The sequence below is a fragment of the Palaemon carinicauda genome, chromosome 3 (assembly GCF_036898095.1).
Source record: "Palaemon carinicauda isolate YSFRI2023 chromosome 3, ASM3689809v2, whole genome shotgun sequence".
NCBI classification, from domain to species: domain Eukaryota; kingdom Metazoa; phylum Arthropoda; class Malacostraca; order Decapoda; family Palaemonidae; genus Palaemon; species Palaemon carinicauda.
The window spans coordinates 6,765,155-6,784,409 of NC_090727.1; the positions used below are offsets into that span (position 1 = coordinate 6,765,155).

At 36.5% G+C, this 19,255-nt stretch overlaps 1 protein-coding gene across 1 annotated transcript; it reads right to left on the reverse strand.

Moving 5' to 3' along the window:
• Positions 1 to 2,149: 2,149 nt before the first annotated feature.
• Positions 2,150 to 17,093, reverse strand: LOC137630629 (dnaJ homolog subfamily C member 3-like). Its single transcript, XM_068362239.1, has 5 exons — positions 16,955 to 17,093; positions 6,646 to 6,845; positions 5,144 to 5,212; positions 2,662 to 3,249; positions 2,150 to 2,611 (listed from the first exon to the last, which is right to left on the reverse strand). The coding sequence occupies exons 1-5, from the start codon at positions 17,091 to 17,093 to the stop codon at positions 2,150 to 2,152; spliced, it is 1,458 nt and encodes a 485-aa protein (XP_068218340.1).
• Between the last annotated feature and the right edge of the window lie 2,162 nt (positions 17,094 to 19,255).

A 19,255-nucleotide genomic window follows, 5' to 3' on the forward strand; every position in this document is an offset into this window, starting at 1 on the left:
TTCCATCACTCTCCTCCCAATATACTGTTCATCTCTTCTCATGACATGATCATACCACCTCAGTCTACTTTCTTGTATCTTATCTAATAGTTTTCTAACTCCTGTGGTACCCCTAATTACTTCAGTTCGTATCTTATCTCTTCTTGTCACCCCACACATGCACTCAACATTCTCATCTCTGGATGTGTTGAGATGAATGTGTGGGGTGACAAGAAGAGATAAGATACGGAATGAGGTAATTAGGGGTACCACAGGAGTTAGAAAACTATCAGATAAGATCCAAGAAAGTAGACTGAGGTGGTATGGTCATGTCATGAGAAAAGATGAACAGTATATTGGGAGGAGAGTGATGGAAATGGAGGTACAGGGAACGAGAGGGAGAGGGAGATCAAAGCGAAGGTGGATGGACTGTATCAATAATGACCTTCGATCAAATGGATTAACCAATGATGAAGTGTGGGACAGAGGTACCCGGAGAAACCTGACCAGAAACATCGACCCCCCCCCCCTTAAAATTGGGAAAAGATGCAGACAAAGAAGAAGATGATGATGCTTGGCTTAACTTACTGGCTTAATAATGCTTTGTTTAACTGCCTGGCTTAATGAGGCTTTGCTTAACTGCCTGGCCTTAGTGATGTTTGCCTCAATGAGGCTTGGCTTAACTGTCTGGCTTAATGATGCTTGCCTTAAGCCAAGCATCATCAAGTCAGGCAATTAAGACAAGGAGCATTAAGCCAGACAGTTAAGCCAAGCCTCATTAAGGCAAACATCACTAATGTCAGGCAGTTAAGCAAAGCATCATTACACCAGGCAGTTAACCAAGCCTCATTAAGTCAGGCAGTTCAGCTAAGCCCATTAAGCCAGGTAGTTAAGCCAAGCATCATTAATCCAGGCTGTTATTCCAAGCATCATTAAGCCTGACAGTTAAACAAAGCATCATTAATCCAACAGTTAAGCCAAACATCATTAAACCAGGCAGTTAGGCCAAGCATCATTAAGCCAGGCAGTTAGGCCAAGCATCATCAAGCAAGGTAATTAAGCCAAGCCTCGTTAAGCTAGGCAGCTAAACCAGGCGTCATCAAGCCAGGCTATTAAGCCAAGCATAGTTAAGCCAAGCATTGTTAGGCCAGGCAGTTAAACCAAGCATTCTTAAGCCATGCAAGGTACATCCGAGTAACTAATTTTCCACCTCTGCTAAGCCAGGCCTCTAGATTATTCCAAACTTCGTTCAAAATAACCTGATATTGAACTTAAATAAAATTCTATTTTTCTTAATAAAATTATTCCTTTCAATTCCAAACTAAACAAAATATATATATATTTTTTTAAGATTTATATTTTTTTTTTTGGGGGGGGAGGGTTATAAAAACAATAAATATTCTTTTTGTTTTATTTTTTTCTTTACATTTCTTATCATTTTTTTGTATTTTTTTTTTTACATTTTTCGTAATTTAAAAAAAAAATTTTTTTTACATTTTTTTATATTTTCTTATTTTATATTCTTTTTATTATTATTATTTTTTTTTACAACTCCCTCGATGAAACTTTGCTTACTTCCCCAGCTGAACTATCTTGGACCAACCAATAAGGAGAAGACTGCATACTAGAAGAAGCTTAGCTTGTTCCCTCTGCAGAGCCGGTGTTCTAGATTATTCCAACAGACCCACCCGAAGGTTAGTATCCGGAAGAATAGATCTAGATATCCGACCATTTGTACACTTGACAAAGACCATGTACCCCTTCATCAAGATACATAGCATACTAGAACAAGCCAAGCTTCTACCCTCTGCAGAGCCAATCCTCTTGGTTCTTCCAAGCATCCTCCAAGCCAGGTGGTTAAGCCATCCATCTTTTAACAGGAGTTGTTTCAACTAGGGTATTTACTCATTACCTTTGTAATATTCATCAAACAAATCAAATATATTGCCGAAGTGGAATCCTCCCTGTCCTTGGGGAAATTTGAATCCGAATTGTCTGGCGAATCGTTGATTGTTATTGAATTCGAATCCTTTTGCTCCTCTCGGACTGTAAAATCCTCTCGGTTGTTCTCTATGATTGTTAAATTCGAATCCTCTTGTTGGTCCTCGATTATTGTGGCCATGATTTCCGGCCGCTTGTCTTCCCGGGCGCTGGTGCTGCTGATTATTATTTAGGCGATGTCGTTGAAGCTCTTGATCATATTTATGTCGATCTTGTTCATCGGTAAGAACAGTTTTAGCATACATATCCTCTTGTATTTATTTTCAAAAGCGTCTAGCAAAAATTGAGGTTTATTCCTATGTCTGTCAGGGTGGTATTTCATTGCTAAGTTTTTGTGTGCCTTTAGAATCTCTGACTTTTTGGCATTCTGTTCTACCCCCAAAACCTGATAATGATTGAAATCTTCCCACATCTGCACCTTCTTCTTAACCTCGTTAACCTTTTGCAAAGAGTCCTCTGAATTTTTCAAACTTAGCACAAGTTCAAAGTCTTCACGGGCAGCATCATAAAGACCGTGTTCAGAAAGGTGTTCTCCACGTAATAAGTGCACATTCCGTCCTTTAAGACCCTTTTCGATGGCCTCACAACAGTTCAATATGATTTCCAAGTGGTCGGGATTATCAAAAGCTGCCTTCGTTTTGGCAAGAAGAATACGCAAAAGAGCACTTCCTTGTTGCTCACACTGCTGGACAAAAGTTTTTCGAAAAGGTTCTTCGCATCATCGACCTTATCGTTCATATATGCAAAAAGTCCTTCCACCAGTAAGGGTTCATCTGTATTTCCGTGGTTCGTTTCTTCATTTTTCTTTTGGAGGTGGTTGTTCAATATCTCGACCTCTTTGCTTTTTTCTTCCTTTTCAACTCTAAGATTTTCCAATATTTCTTTTTGATCGTTTATCTTCTGGTCTTTTTGGGCACATTCAAGTTTCAATCTCTTGTAACTAAGTGTCTCCTCTGGCTTTAGATTTTGGTGGCTCTTGCTTTCTGCCCTCAGAGATTCCATTTCCGTTTTCACTTCATGTAGTTTCTGACGCAGTTTCTTGTTTTCTTCCCGGAGTTCATTCAGCATTATATTGTCTTCACGATTTTTCCTTCGGAGTTCCTCGATTTCTTCATTCTGCTTTCGTTCCTTTTCAATACATGTTTCTTTCATTCTCTGGAGTTCGTTGTTTTTAGCAAGGATTTCTACTTTCCGACTCTCTAGTTCATTAAGCAGTCTTTCATCCGGGGCTTCTTCCTTCTCTTTCTTATCCAAGGCAATCTCCAGATCCTGAATTTTTTTCTCCTTTTGGATTAATGCGTCTTCGTATACCCTGTTTTTTTTTCCGTTCCTTCCTTCTCGCATTCAAGACTTTCGATCTTTCTTTCCGCTGATTGTAGTTTCTTTTCTGCTTCCTTACAAAAGTCAAAAAGCCCTTCAGTCATATTGAGCCTTTTTTCCATGAAGCGTTCAATATTTCCATTGAGTTCATCGATTGCCCTCTTCTTTTCCTCAAATCCCATCACTTCCCGTCTATTCCAAAAACGTTCCTTGCACTTTTTTGCAATATTTCCTAGTAACACTCCACCAATACCTGTGAAGATGGTATAATAACCAATTGTTGTCAGCAATTCGTTGCTGAATAAAGTAGTAACACATCCTGCTCCTATGAGCCCTACACACAACAAATCAAATACAGTTATAGCCATTGTAATTTGTCTATGAGACACAATTCTACCCGACACAGCATTGATCTTAAAAAAACAAAATTTCATCTCCAAAGTAGTCCTCGTAAAGCCAACTCGGAACCGTGGATCCGTTTTGTCTCCAAGATTGGAAAATGGTCTTCAAATTACGTCTTCGAAGGACTTGGGGGAAAGTCTTAAAGAACTCTGAAGACAAAGGTAGACAGATAGATAGAGATAGATAGATAGATAAATAGATAGATAGATAAATAGATAGATAGAGATAGATAGATATATAGATAGATATATAGATAGATAGATAGATAGATAGGAAGCTTAGCAAATGTAGCAAAGAAATATTAAATAATATTCACAAGCTGATTCTTGTATTATGTTCTTCACCATCTTCAATATGGAGGTTGGTGATTTCCGAAGCAGTGTCCATTAGGATGCAGCCAGTGGTAGGCCTATCGATATTAAATTATCAACACATTCGATATTACCCTTAGTATCGCAAGTATCGATATAAATTGTAAGTTATCGATAATTTGAGTACTTTCAGAGAAAATCAAGCATCTTCTTCCTTTTCTTTCCCACCGAGAATCCCTCATTAAGGACGGCGTCAATGACCTTAGATGTCTGGATGCCTGAAAACTTTAAATCAATCAATCAATCCCTCATTAAGGGGTCGGATGCCTGATGCACGGGCCCCTATCAATGCCTTCTATCATTATTAGTATCATTAATACTGGCTAGGCTACAACACTAGCTGGAAAAGCAGAATACAATAAGCCCAGGGGCCCCACCAGGGAAGATAGCCCAGTGAGGAAAGGAAACAAGGAAAAATAAAATATTTTAAAAACAGTAACCTTAAAATATATATTTCCTATATAAACTATAAAAACTTTAACAAAACAAGAGGAAGACAAATTAGATAGTATAGTGTGCCCGAGTGTACCCTCAAGCGAGAGAACTCTAACCCAAGACATTGAAAGACCATGGTACAGAGGCTATGGCACTACCCAAGACCAGAGAACAATGGTTAGATTTCGGAGTGTCCTTCTCCTAGAAAAACTGCTTACCATAGCTTAAGGTCTCTCTTTTACCCTTACTAAGAGGAAAGTAGCCACTGAACAGTTACAATGCAGTAGTTAACCATGCTTCATGTTATTAGACAATTAAGCATATCCGCAGTGAACAATTCACAACTAAAATTATGGCAAAAAAATATATAAAACAATTAAAATTAATTCTTATGGGATTTAGAAGGCTATTATTTCTTGTAAAAATTAATCATATCTTAAAGGCCGAAGAGTTGGAAGACCCAGACCTATATGGCTGAGGACTATGAAGCGTGAAGTAGGAGATGTCGAGTGGAGAAGTATTGATTTAAAAGCTAAAGATAGAGATGACTGGCAAAATCTAACTGAGGCCCTTTGCGTCAATAGGTGTAGGAAGAGATGATGATGATGATCATACACTTGTCATGTAGGAATCACCTTAACATCGGCAGCATTTTCGGCACGACGTTGTGAAACGTACGTTATTGTTGAAGGTTGTCTGTACAACTATGAAGTTTAGAAGTTATTAGCTCATACGCAATTGTTTTCGGGGTGAGTGTAGCTTGCTAGAGTGACATGTCCAAGAACCGTATATATATATATATATATATATATATATATATATATATATATATATATATAAATATATATAAATATAGATATATATATATATATATATATATATATATATATATATATATACACAGCTCTTAATAACGCATTCTCTCTGTCTCGGGATCAGAGACCCAAGGGGAGGGGAAATTAACTTTATGATAGTAACTTCTGGTTGGCCGTGGATTCGAACTCAGAATAAAGAAACTGAGCAAAAGTTCAAATTCATGGCCAACCAGAAGCTACTGTCATAAAGTTTATTCCGACCTTGGGTCTCTGATCCCGAGGCACTGTGAATTCGATGTTAAGAGGTATTTATGTCTTTGTGTGTGTGTATACATACACGCATATATATATATATATATATATATATATATATATATATATATATATATTTGATAAATTTTGCACATTTAAACGTGTTTTCCATATTTCATATAAGCCATATATTTTAATACATCAATGTCTGGATTCTCTTAACGACCTCAGGATCAGGTCTCGAGGCGAAATCACTCAAGAGTCAATAGCATCTGACCGGCCGGGATCTGAATCCTAGTCCAAGATGATTGTGTGACAGTGACCGTACCATTTAGCCTTCAATATGACTGAAGGGCTTTTCGACTTCTGTAAGGAAGCTGAAAAGAAACTACAATTAGCAGAAAGAAAGATCAAAAGTCTCGAATGCGAGAAAGAAGGAATGGTACGGTCACTGTTATACAAGCATCCTGGACCAGGGTTCGAATCCCGGCAGGGCAGATGCTATTGTTTCAGTGAGTTTGCCTCGAGAGACTGATCCAAAGTTCGTTAAGAGAATCCAGACGTTAATGCATTAAAATATATGGCTTATTAGGAAAATATATATATATATATATATATATATATATATATATATATATATATATATATATGTATATATATCAGCTATTGATTTATTCCGTGGAAAGCGGAGTTTCAATATGAATAATAGTACCAGGGTTATGATATACATGTTTATTGCTGAGCTTTCGGAAAATCTATTTCCATCATCAGAGCCTAAAATAGAATACATTGTACAAGTTAAAACATAGTATGATAAATATTTAAAACAGAAAATTTAAAATAACCATACAAAAACCTCATGAAATAAAAATAGGAAAATAACAAAACTATAAAATCAATCTAAATACACAATAAAAGATCAAAGCACCAGCGCTATAAACTCACATGAAATAAAATTAAACATAATTTAATTCATACGTTGCCCGGCCCAGGTTTGGTTTCAGTTTGCGTTGGAATATTGCCTCCTTTATTACTAGGTCGAGGTTACTCTGCGAAGTGGAAAAATTCACCTTGGATATCGGGTGGTTCTCACTTAGGGAATGATCTCTGATGGCTGAATGGGGTGGTTTTGCCATATAACTACCCGTTCTAGGTGAACGACCGAAGTGCTCAGACAATCTTGCACGGTAATGCCTTTCACTTTCCCCAATATATGATGCATTACAGCGATCACACTTATATTTGTATATGACACCCGAACAAAGATCATCTGAGACCCGGTCTTTAAATTTGAAAAATTTGCTCATAGCATTTGAGGGGGAAAACACGATCTTCAATGATACCTGACGATAAAATTCACGCACAATTCTACTGCAATGATTTCGTATTTTAAAACTGTGGGACCCCAGATATGGAATAGAAAAGAAGATATTTTTCCGAGGAGCAATTAGTTTCTTTTCACATTGTGGTAGCGTGAGTTTGCTTAGTGTTTTCCCTATATAAGTATCAGTAAAATTATACGGGAATCCATTGTTATAAAGTAGTTTTTTAATATACATCAGTTCCTTATGAATGTTTAGGTAATTAGAGCAAAGGTTATACGCTCTATAAGTAAGAGTGCAGACAAGATTTCTCTTATATTGTATAGGAATAAAAGAGAATTTAGTGCATAAGCCTGTGAACGTTGGTTTCCTTTAGACAGATGTGTTAAACCCAGTACCAAATTTATGAATGTTGATGTCAAGGAAAGATATGTTACCATTCATTTCCATTTCACTAGTAAAATTTATACTTGGTGTTTGAAATTCAAGTATTTTAAAAACAGTTGGACATGACTTGGGCTACGAAATAATAAAAACGTGTCGTCGACATACCGTCTATAAAACAGAGGTTTAAAGTCAGCAGTGCATTCATTTAACCAGATGTTTTCATAATAGGAAAGAAAGGCATTTGCGAGACTAGGCCCCATAGGGCTACCCATAGCACAACCATCAACCTGTACATTAAACTTTTTATCAAATAAAAACAAACAATCCTTAGCATACAATCCCAGAAGTTCCTTCATTCCCTTTCTTGTAAAACCATTCACTTGTTCTTCGTCTCCAAACAGCTTTCCATGCAGATATCTACTGTATTGTCTCAGTCAAAGGAATATTAGTGAATAGACTCCACGTCGAAGCTTGCCATTGTACATTCTCCCAAGTTTAAGTTAGAAATTTCTTTACCAAATGAAAGGGAGTCCTTCACTGTATATTCATTCGCTGTTGTTGGAGCTATTACCGGTGTTGCAGGAAATTTTTTCCCCCCTGACTGAAATTCCCCCAGGGAAAATTAGCCTGGGATCGATTTCCCCCCGGGAAAAGCAGCCCGGGCTGTTATTCCCCCAAGGGGAATTTCAGCCTTCAGATATTTTTCCCACCTAGGCCATTTCTCCCGCACCCTCCCTTACAGTGAAACTATTTTGATGAATTAAATAATCAACGGTAAGTTTGACAAAATATCAGGAATATAAGTACAGTATATATATATATATATATATATATATATATATATATATATATATATATATATATATATATATATATCAGTGAAAACCTTACTCTTCTTTCGTACCGTCCAGCAAAAAATAGAAAGAAAGTGCACTTGATGCTAAGAAGCACTATACATGAGAACGGAGATGATACCAAATCAGTTGTATTACCAGACATTATGGGGGAACAGAGTGGGGAAACCGGGGTTTTAAGGGCGGGAAATGTCATAAACGAGTGATTTACAGTAATAATAATGGTCAGAAATGCAAAATATAAACAAGATAACCAGTTGGAAAAATATATGGATTATGTAAGTGGCTGAACATAGGCCAAACATGATTATTTAACACATTTGAGATTTGTAAAAGGGTACAGAACCTAACAAACCCACCTAACCTAACCTAGTAGTTCCCAGGTCACAACCCCTAGCCGGGGGTAAGACCCCAGACCCCCTTCCCAGGTCACAAACCTTCCCAGGCCACAGCCCCTAGCCGGGGCCAAGCTCCCAGACCCCCTTCCAGGTCACAAACTTTCCCAGGTCACGGCCCCTAGCCAGGGGGCAAGCCCCAGAACCCCCTTCTCAGGTCACAAACCTTCCCAGGTCACAGCCCATACCCTGCGGCAAGCCCCCGGACCCCCTTCCCAGGTCACAAACCTTCCCAGGTCACAACCCCTTGGACTATCCCAATATCCTAATATAAGCTTCAACCTTCATCGTAAATTCTTTAAACAAACAGGCATTTTTTTGTTGCATTTGGAGATTTAAAGTTACGTCTGCACAAATTTCTTGAATTGATGATATATATACTAAAGAATTTGATTGTTCTGTACCAACCGTGTGGCACACGATCGTACATAATTCATTTTGTATATATTATGCTTGTATCTTCGCTCTTCCCTCGCACTAAAAAGAACCAGAATAAACATGTCTGCGTTTTTCCTCTGTAACATTGTCTGTTTTTCGAACATGAAATTTCCTGTTTCCTTGAGGTTTTGTATATAAAGGAGAGTGTTATATAATAAATTACTCAGTTGCTTTCAACCTGCCTTTAAGTCACAACCTTCTCTCGGCCCGTCACATTGGTGATCCCGGACACACAAATAGTTATTCAGCCTATTACAGTGATATTGAAGCATTTAGAATAAGCTTTCCAATAACTATATAAATATATATATATATATATATATATATATATATATATATACTGTATATATATATATACATATATATATATATATATATATATATATATATATATATATATACATATATGTATATATATTTCATCAAAATTTGTTTATTAATTTCAGCGAAAATATGATACATGTAAATGTTGGCTTCCCTTGAATCATTTTTGAATAACTTAAAATGGCTGCTCATCATTTTCTCTAGATGTAAAACCGATAAGGAAAAATATGCTAAATATCACAGTAATAGAAATTTAATAAACATAGGAGAGAGAGAGAGAGAGAGAGAGAGAGAGAGAGAGAGAGAGAGAGAGAGAGAGAGAGAGAGAGCAGATTTTACCCACAAATATCGAGAGAAAACCTACTGACCATAATTGAAGTAATGTGGCCATTATTCCCATGGAATGAAGATCTAAGTAAGATGCAATTAGTGTTGCACAGAAGATGGTAACTTTACCATAGGTTACAACTTGAAAATGACAGCCAAAAAATACCCTTTTATTAACATGATGCGCACTTTCAAATGGATACCGAAGGTATTAATTTTCATCAATTTCCCTCCAGCGTCAGACTTCCTAAAATCAATTAATTAACCACCGTTTTAAATATTAAGAATTCTTTATTGCAAATAAATAATATTTTGAGAATGGTAAGATGACAGGCTGGGCGCTCATGAAAAAACTTTATGTAGTTGACCTCCATCTCTACGCGAGACCCCATCCTTTAATAGTGTTTCCATGAAGCTAATTATCGGGATCTAATAAATAATGCAAAGACGGATGTGATCACTAAATCAAAAAGGCCTCCTCTCCCCCCACCTCCGCCTCCGTTTCACATCATTTCCCTAAAATGGAAATATATATTATGGCCTCTTCGTCAGAGAAAAATGAAAGGAAGAAAAGGCGAGATAAAGTTGTGGAGCACTAATGGAAACTGTATCGGAAAACCGATCAGAAAAGAAGCTTTACAACAAAATCTTGCAAAACGAAGGAAAAATGTAAACATTTTCGAGAAAAAAAAAAAACATGAAACGTTTATAAACATTCTGTAATATTTGTTTTCTCCCATAAAAAGAAAAAAGGCGCTTGGGATAAAAGCTTAAAGGGTCCAATCTCTGCTTTTACACTTTAACGTGTGTATCATTGTAATTGAATAAGAGAAAATATATATTAATTTTGAATGAACAATTGCCTACGAAAATACATATAAAAACATATCTTGAAGGGCTGTCAAATAAAATGTAATCAACGGGACCTCAACTGATAATACCTTTTAATACAAGAAGTCCAACTTACATTTCAAATCCTTTACATAAATAGGAATTATTATTATTATTATTATTACTATCCAAGCTACAACCCTAGTTGGAAAAGCAAGATGCTATAAGCCCAGGGGCTCCAACAGGGAAAAATAGCCCAGTGAGGAAAGGAAATAAGGAAATAAATAAATGAAGAGAACAAATTAACAATAAATCATTCTAAAAACAGTAACAACGTCAAAAAAGACATGTCATATATAAACTATTAACATCAAAAACAAATATGTCATAAATAAACTATAAAAGACTCATGTCCGCCTGGTCAACAAAAAAGCATTTGCTCCAACTTTGAACTTTTGAAGTTCTACTGATTCAACCACCCGATTAGGAAGATCATTCCACAAATTGGTAACAGCTGGAATAAAACTTCTAGAGTACTGCGTAGTATTGAGCGTACTCTAGAAGGCCTGGCTATTAGAATTAACTGCCTGCCTAGTATTACGAACAGGATAGAATTGTCCTGGGAGATCTGAATGTAAAGGATGGCCAGAGTTATGAAAAATCTTATGCAACATGCATAATGAACTAATTGAACGACGGTGCCAGAAATTAATATCTAGATCAGGAATAAGAAATTTAATAGACCGTAAGTTTCTGTACAACAAATTAAGATGAGAATCAGCAGCTGAAGACCAGACAGGAGAACAATACTCAAAACAAGGTAGAATGAAAGAATTAAAACACTTCTTCAGAATAGATTGATCACCGAAAATCTTGAAAGACTTTCTCAATAAGCCTATTTTTTGTGCAATTGAAGAAGACACAGACCTTATATGTTTCTCAAAAGTAAATTTACTATCGAGAATCACACCTAAAATTTTGAAAGAGTCATACATATTTAAAGAAACATTATCAATACTGAGATCCGGATGTTGAGGAGCCACCGTCCTTGACCTACTTACAATCATACTTTGAGTTTTGTTAGGATTCAACTTCATACCCCATAATTTGCACCATGCACTAATTCTAGCTAAATCTCTATTAAGGGATTCACCAACCCTAGATCTACATTCAGGGGATGGAATTGATGCAAAGAGAGTAGCATCATCTGCATATGCAACAAGCTTGTTTTCTAGGCCAAACCACATGTCATGTGTATATAGTATGAAAAGTAATGGGCCAAGAACACTACCCTGTGGAACACCGGATATCACATTCCTATAATCACTATGGTGCCCATCAACAACAACTCTTTGAGATCTATTACTTAAAAAATCAATAATAATGCTAAGAAACGACCCACCCACTCCCAACTGTTTCAGTTTGAAAACAAGGGCCTCATGATTAACACGGTCAAAGGCAGCACTAAAATCAAGGCCAATCATACGAACTTCCCGACCACAATCAAGGGATTTCTGTACAGCATTGGAGATTGTAATAAGGGCATCACATGCTCCAAGGCCTTTACGAAAACCAAATTGCAAACTAGGGAGTAGATGATTACCTTCAGCAAACCTATTAAGACGTTTTGCCAGAAGACGTTCAAAAACTTTAGATAATATGGGAGTTATGGAAAAAGGGCGGTAATCAGTGGGACTTGAGCTACCACTAACACATTTACATAGAGGAGTAACATTACCAATTCTCCAACTAGTGCTAAAAGCTCCTCTTCTTGCTAATTTGCGCAAAATAACAGATAACTTTGGAGCTAAGAAATCTGCTGTCTTTATAAAAAACAAAGGAAAAATACCATTTGGGTCTGCACCTCCATAAGCATCAAGGTCCATCAACAGAGCTTTAATCTCACGAGATCGAAAAGCTAAACTAGTTAGCTTAGCCTCAGGAAAACAGGAATGAGGAAGTTCAAGTTTTTCATTACTCTGTTTACTGTCAAAAACATCAGCCAAAAGGGTTGCCTTTTCCTTTGGACAGTGAGTGACAGAGCCATCTGGTTTAAGTAAAGGAGGAACTGTTGCATCTACACCAAAGAGTGCAGATTTAAGGGTAGACCACCATCTATGTTCCTGAGTTGTACCAGAAAGTGTTTCTTTTATGGTTAAATTGTACTCCTTTTCAGTTGAGGCATAAACTCTCTGAGCAAAAGCTCGAAGCCGAGTATAGTTGTTCCAGGTCAAATCTGATCTGTTACCCTTCCAAAGATGATAGGCCTCCTGTTTCTCCAAATAAGCACGTCTACAATCATCATTGAACCACGGTTTGTCCTTCACTCGGTACCTTAGCACACGAGAAGGGATACGCCTATCAATTATGTTGACTAGATTCTCATTCAAAGGGACAACAGGATCTACACTATTATATAATTGTGACCAATTCAAGCACAAAAGATCATGTAAAATCCCATTCCAGTCTGCTTGGGATTTCATATAAATTTTACAAGAATATGATATATCAGGGACAGGCTGCTCAGTCTTCACTAATAATGAAATCAAGGCATGATCAGATGTCCCGACTGGAGAACCAACCTTACTAGTTATAACGCCAGGGGAGTCAGTGTATACGAGGTCCAAGCAATTACCAGACCTGTGAGTAGCTTCATTTATGATTTGCTCACAGCCTGATTCAGAGGCAAAGTCTAAAGCTCTTAAGCCATGGCGATCGGTAGGAGAGATAGAACTTAACCACTCCCTATGGTGAGCATTAAAATCACCAACAAAGACAAAAGAAGCCTTTCTATCATCTTCTTGTATCTTAGCCATAATGGTAAGAAGACAATCGAAAATAGAATCATTTATGTCTGGATTCCGGTAGATCGAACACAAATAAAAGTTGTTATGCCTGCCACAAACTTTTATTACCTGAATCTCATGACATCCACATTGATAGCAGGACTTATGAGAAGCAGGGTACTCGGTCCTAATATACACCGCCATTCCCCTGGCCCTAGGGATGGCATCACGTTTCAACATTATTGGCTTCTTAAAACCAGTTATAAGGAGCTCAGATGAGTGCCTCATATTAGAAACCAAAGTTTCTGAGCACAAAAGAATATCATACTGTCTCGACGCAACTGTAAGGTCTTGGATATTTGCATGAAGACCACGAATATTGCAATACAGAAGACGACATTGACGAAATCTAGGACGTACTGGTCCCGGATTTCGCTCAATGTCTCCAGACAGCATAAGAATTAATAGAAATAAAAAAGAGACAGCATACTTAAAAACTAGATTAACAAGAATTATAACAAAAACAATACGAACAGAATTATAAACAAAGTGATTGATGATACCCATAGACTATAGTAAAAAGTCGGAAAAACTGGTCAACATGGGGGAGCCGATACACCATGCAAGGCTAAATACCCTCCAGGATAGCCACTTCAACTGAAGGGAGGACAGTAAGGAGGGTTTTGAGAAGAAAAATAATCAGAAAAAGGAAAAGACCTCTTGATAAACCACCAGGCATCCATGGCCCTTCTATTAAGCCTGCCCAACACACCATTTCAAAAAAACAAGAGGAAGAAAAGAAAAATAAGATAGAATAGTGTGCCTGAGTGTACCCTCAAGCAAGAGAACTCCAACCCAAGACAGTGGAAGACCATGGTACAGAGGCTATGGCACTACCCAAGACTAGAGAACAGTGGTTTAATTTTGGAGTGTCCTTCTCCTAGAAGAGCTGCTTACCACAGCTAAAGTCTCTCTTCTACCCTTACCAAGAGGAAAGTACACCGAACAAATTGCAGTACAGTAATTAACCCCTTATGTGAAGAAGTGTTATGTATCTCATTGTTGTCGATGTATGAGGAAAGACGAGAATATGTAAAGAATAGGCCAAACTATTCTGTGTAAGTGTAGGCAAAGAAAAAATAAGCCGTGACCAGAGAGAGGGATCCAATGCTTTACTGTCTGGCCAGTCAAAGGATCCAATACCTCTCTAGTGGTAGTATCTCAACGGGCGGCTGGTGCCCTGGCCAACCTACTACTGGGAATACCTTTAAGTGGTGAAAGGGTTTGTGTACCGCCTAGACCAGCAAAGTTGTACTAGTCAGGGTCACCCATACTAGGTTGATTTGCTGTGAGCGATCAGACGAAAATATCCCACCATCACTAATACACAATGGCCAGCGTGGTGGTGGTGGAAACTGCCCTAGTAGCCCCAGATATGAATTAGAATGTCTGAGGCCATTGTCCTGCAGTGGACTAGAAACGGTTGCAGTTGTATGTGTGTGTATATATACATACACACACACACATATATATATATATATATATATATATATATATATATATATATATATATATATATATAGCATAGATAGAAAATATAATTAGGCGAAACCAGATACAATTTACCTAGGAAAAATTCAAACAATGAAATAATTGTCATTTTATTAAATAACATCAACTTTAGAAGTCAGCCACAAGAAAAGATAAAACAATATGTAAGCACATGCTTTGTACATATGCATATATGTAAAAACTATAGGCCCATAGGAAATCATAAAAAGCTAGAAAATGCGTAATATCCTTCACACTTTCTCTTTTGTATAGTTCTTGGAACAACCACATGACTTAAGTGTTATTACACTGTAATAGGAGACTTAATTGTAAAGAAAAGAAATGTCCACGGAAATGGTCTACAATAAACCAATTAAAGATACCGAAAAACAATAGTAATTCATATCTATCAGCACTGACCCTTGTACGTGGCTAAACTTACATGTAATTTATAGGAGACTGATCCAGTTAGTCGAAACATTGGTTAGTTCCAGTAGGTGACAAATGTGTCAGGAGCTGTAATTTAGTAAAAGAAACATATGTGGTTTTCAAAACCGTTCGGCAACAAAATTGCGCTCAAACATTGAACTGAGTTTATGAAATTGCGCTCAAACATTGAACTGAAGTTTATGATTTTAATCCAATCATCCAGAGAGCGTGGACATTGGAAAATGACTTGCCAATAACATTCGGATTTCAAAATAATTAAATTATTTTGAATTTGGAAAAGCATTTATCGGGTATGTGATTGCAATTTTTTAAAACTAAGAGTGAAAACTATTTTCCGAAATGTAGGAATACCGATAAAACTAAAAATATTTTCATGAAATATAAACAACGGATATGTAAATCTGAACTCGTCCAATCGTACCTCTAGATACTAAACAGGCCGAATAGAAAAATAGCCAAATGCCACAGAAAAATTCGTTTGACGTTAAATACTTTACTTTTAAAAAGTGGTAATATGAGAGAGAGAGAGAGAGAGAGAGAGAGAGAGAGAGAGAGAGAGAGAGAGAGAGAGAGAGAGAGAGAGAGAGAGAGGGTGATATTTATATCGCCAGTATAAAATTATAATGTACTAAACAAGAGGCAGTTATTGGTACAGTAAAGTTCATTGGATTGTTGTAGCCAGCGTATTATACATTTATAGTACAATAACATAATTGAAAGGTATATATATATATATATATATATATATATATATATATATATATAAGAACTGGAAAAAAAAGTGGTTTAGGGTTTATTATTATCCGCAGCTTTTTTTTTTTTTTATTCAGGGGATGGGTTTCAACGCATAATACTGCGGATGAGGAGGAAAACTGCATATACGTATTTAATACATATATTTATATATATATATATATATATATATATATATATATATATATATATATATATATATATATATACAAAAACTACATTCAACCTAGTACCAAAACTCATTTTAGTACATCACATAACCCTACTCTTCCTAACATTATCTATCAACTTCCCTCTCTCTCTCACTAATTGACCGACCTTCTCCTCCGAGTCCGTAATCAGTACAGTATCATCCACAAACAACAAGTGATTTACCTCCCACTCATGATCACTCACGTCTATCAGTTTCAATCCTCGACCAAGCACTCGATCATTTACCTCTCTCACAACTCCATCAACAAACAAATTGAACAACCATGGCGACATCATACATCCCTGTCTCAGCCCCACTCTCAGTGGAAACCACTTACTTCATTTCCTATCCTAACACACACTTTACTGCCTATGTAGGAACTCTTCACTGCTTGCAACAACCTTCCACCAATTTCATATAACCTCATTACATTCCACATCACCTCCCTATCATTTCTATCATAAGCTTTCTCCAGATCCATAAACGCAACATACACCTCCTTGCCTTTTGCTAAATATGTCTTGCAAATCTGCCTAACTGTTATAATCTGATTCATATATCTCCTACCTCTCCCAAAACCACCCTGTACTTCTAATATTGTATCCTCTGCTTTATCCTTAATCCTATTAGCTAACACACTACCATACACCTTTCCAACCACACAAACTAATAACCCTTGAATTACAACATTCATGCACATCTCACAATACATTCACACGCAAAGTCCACTAGTACCATTGGCAACATATATTAAACAATCTTACTAACCATTAAGTACAGTCTCACTCTCTTTCTTTAACCTTTCAGCCCTCATACCATCCCCACCAGGTTCTTTTCTTGCTCTCGTTTCATCTATTGCTTTTTTCTCTTGCTCTTTTGTAATCTCTATCTCATTCTTATCTCCCATCACTGGCACCTCAACACCTGCAACAGCCATTATATCTGCCTCCATATTGCCCTCAACATTCAGCAACCTTTCAAAATATTCAGCCCACCTTTTCCTTCCCTCCTCTCCTTTCAACATCCTCCCATTTTATCTTTCACTGTCTCCTCACTTATCAATCCACCCATTATTACCCTCTTTACTTCTTTCCAAAACTTCTTATTTTCTTCATAATAACGACCCAATCCCTGGCCCCACTTCTAGTCAGCCGCCCTCTTTGCTTCAGCTACCTTACGTTTTACTTCCACATTTTCCCCACTATATATTTCATAATTCTCTACACTAATACTCTGCAGTCATCTGTCATCCATTTACTCAGCAATAAAGTCACACCCTCTCTTGCTTTTCCCCTTTCAATATCAGACACTCTACCAGTCACCTCATCAAACATCACTTTACCCTTCTCTTTTATCTTTGTCTCACACAAGACCAATATATCATTCATTCTATTCCAAAACACACTTCTAATATCACATCCTTTACTCTCTATCCTATTACATCTACGAACATTCAGACACCCCAAACTAGAGTGCAGGGAACAGTCACTCTCCCCCAACTCCTCCTCTTTATCTCACAATAATAGTGGTTGAGGAATATTACATCAATAAAATCCTAACAAATGCCAAGGCATGATCATTTCTTCTTTAGGGCATTGGATCCTCCCCCTCTGAACCTTCTCATCAAAAAATTTTCTTTAATCAAATGAAATATTAACATATATTTATTATTATTGACAGCAACTTCCCTTTTGATAAACATCTAGTCTATCTTGCGGAACTCCACAAATAAATTTGGACAAAATGTTTCTATATTTTTGAGGACCACTATATAAGGAGTAATTTGTTTTAATTCTTTTGAATGTCGTTTGACTCCTATATTAAATTTTTGGACAAAAGTTTATGGTTTATTAATCTCAAAATATTATTCTATAAAATACAAGAATGTATATAAATCATAAAGCACTATTTTGATGTGAAGCAAAAGTAATTTTTGGTCTAGATGTGTTTCAGATTTAATATTGGTTTTACTCACGGATATTTGAAATATCAGCAATCATCTTATTTTCTTACATTTATCAGAAATGAAATCGATTTTACTCACGAGAAAATATACTAATATGTTGTGACTAAATTGAGAAAATTTTGCATCGAGGCCATACTGATAACATTAAATACTTGAAAATAACTGACATATGAGAAACAGCCACGTCAAAAGCCAATCGGCGTGGACCGTTAACAGGCCAGTGAACCATTGGTGTTGAGCATTAACTAAATTACTTATACTCTCGCGTACCAAGTGAATACCAAGTTTAATCCGCGAGTTAAAAAGATACTCTACTTTTAAGAGACTCGCCCAGAATCACTTCTTTGAATTTCAGAGAACATGGTGCAATTATTCTTTTTTAATTCTTCGTATAAAATTCAAAGCAACACATTCCCTTTCTTTGTTTTCTCTTTCCAAGATTTGGCCTTATTTTCATATTTTTTTTTTTCAAGTATTCAGTCTCATATGATTATCATTAGATATCTACATTGAATGTCCCAGCAACATTTATCACCAACATATTTTAAGACAAACTAGAACAGTGCATATGTGGAGAATTTCGACTAATTAAAGGTAAAAATTCCAAAATTTGATGAAAGCTCACCCAAAATTAAAAGAAAATATTAAATAATATACATCTAAATATTTGCACTAAAGATAATAATACCTCGTATAGATTTATATAACTTATTGAACATAAATGTAAACAATTCCATGTACTTTAAGGAATCACCCTATTTACACCTTTTGCACAACAGTGCATCATAATAACCAATACCGCTCTATTTCTTGAGTATTAAACTTCCGGTGAGCATAAGAAGTGGATATAGGAACATTTTCAGAGTGAGAAAGAAAACTTATTTTCTCACACCGAGACGGAATCATGCAGACTATAAATAAACATACGTACAGCAAATGTCTCCCGCTTCTGATAAACAAAATGACATAATGAAATGTAAAATTCCACTTGCTCAATAAAGAAAACTATTTAATCAGACGGTCCTATGAGTATTAACTTGTGCATAAAAAACTTAGAGCCTTACTAAAGCCTTAGAACACAAGCTAGTTAAAACTCAAAGAGC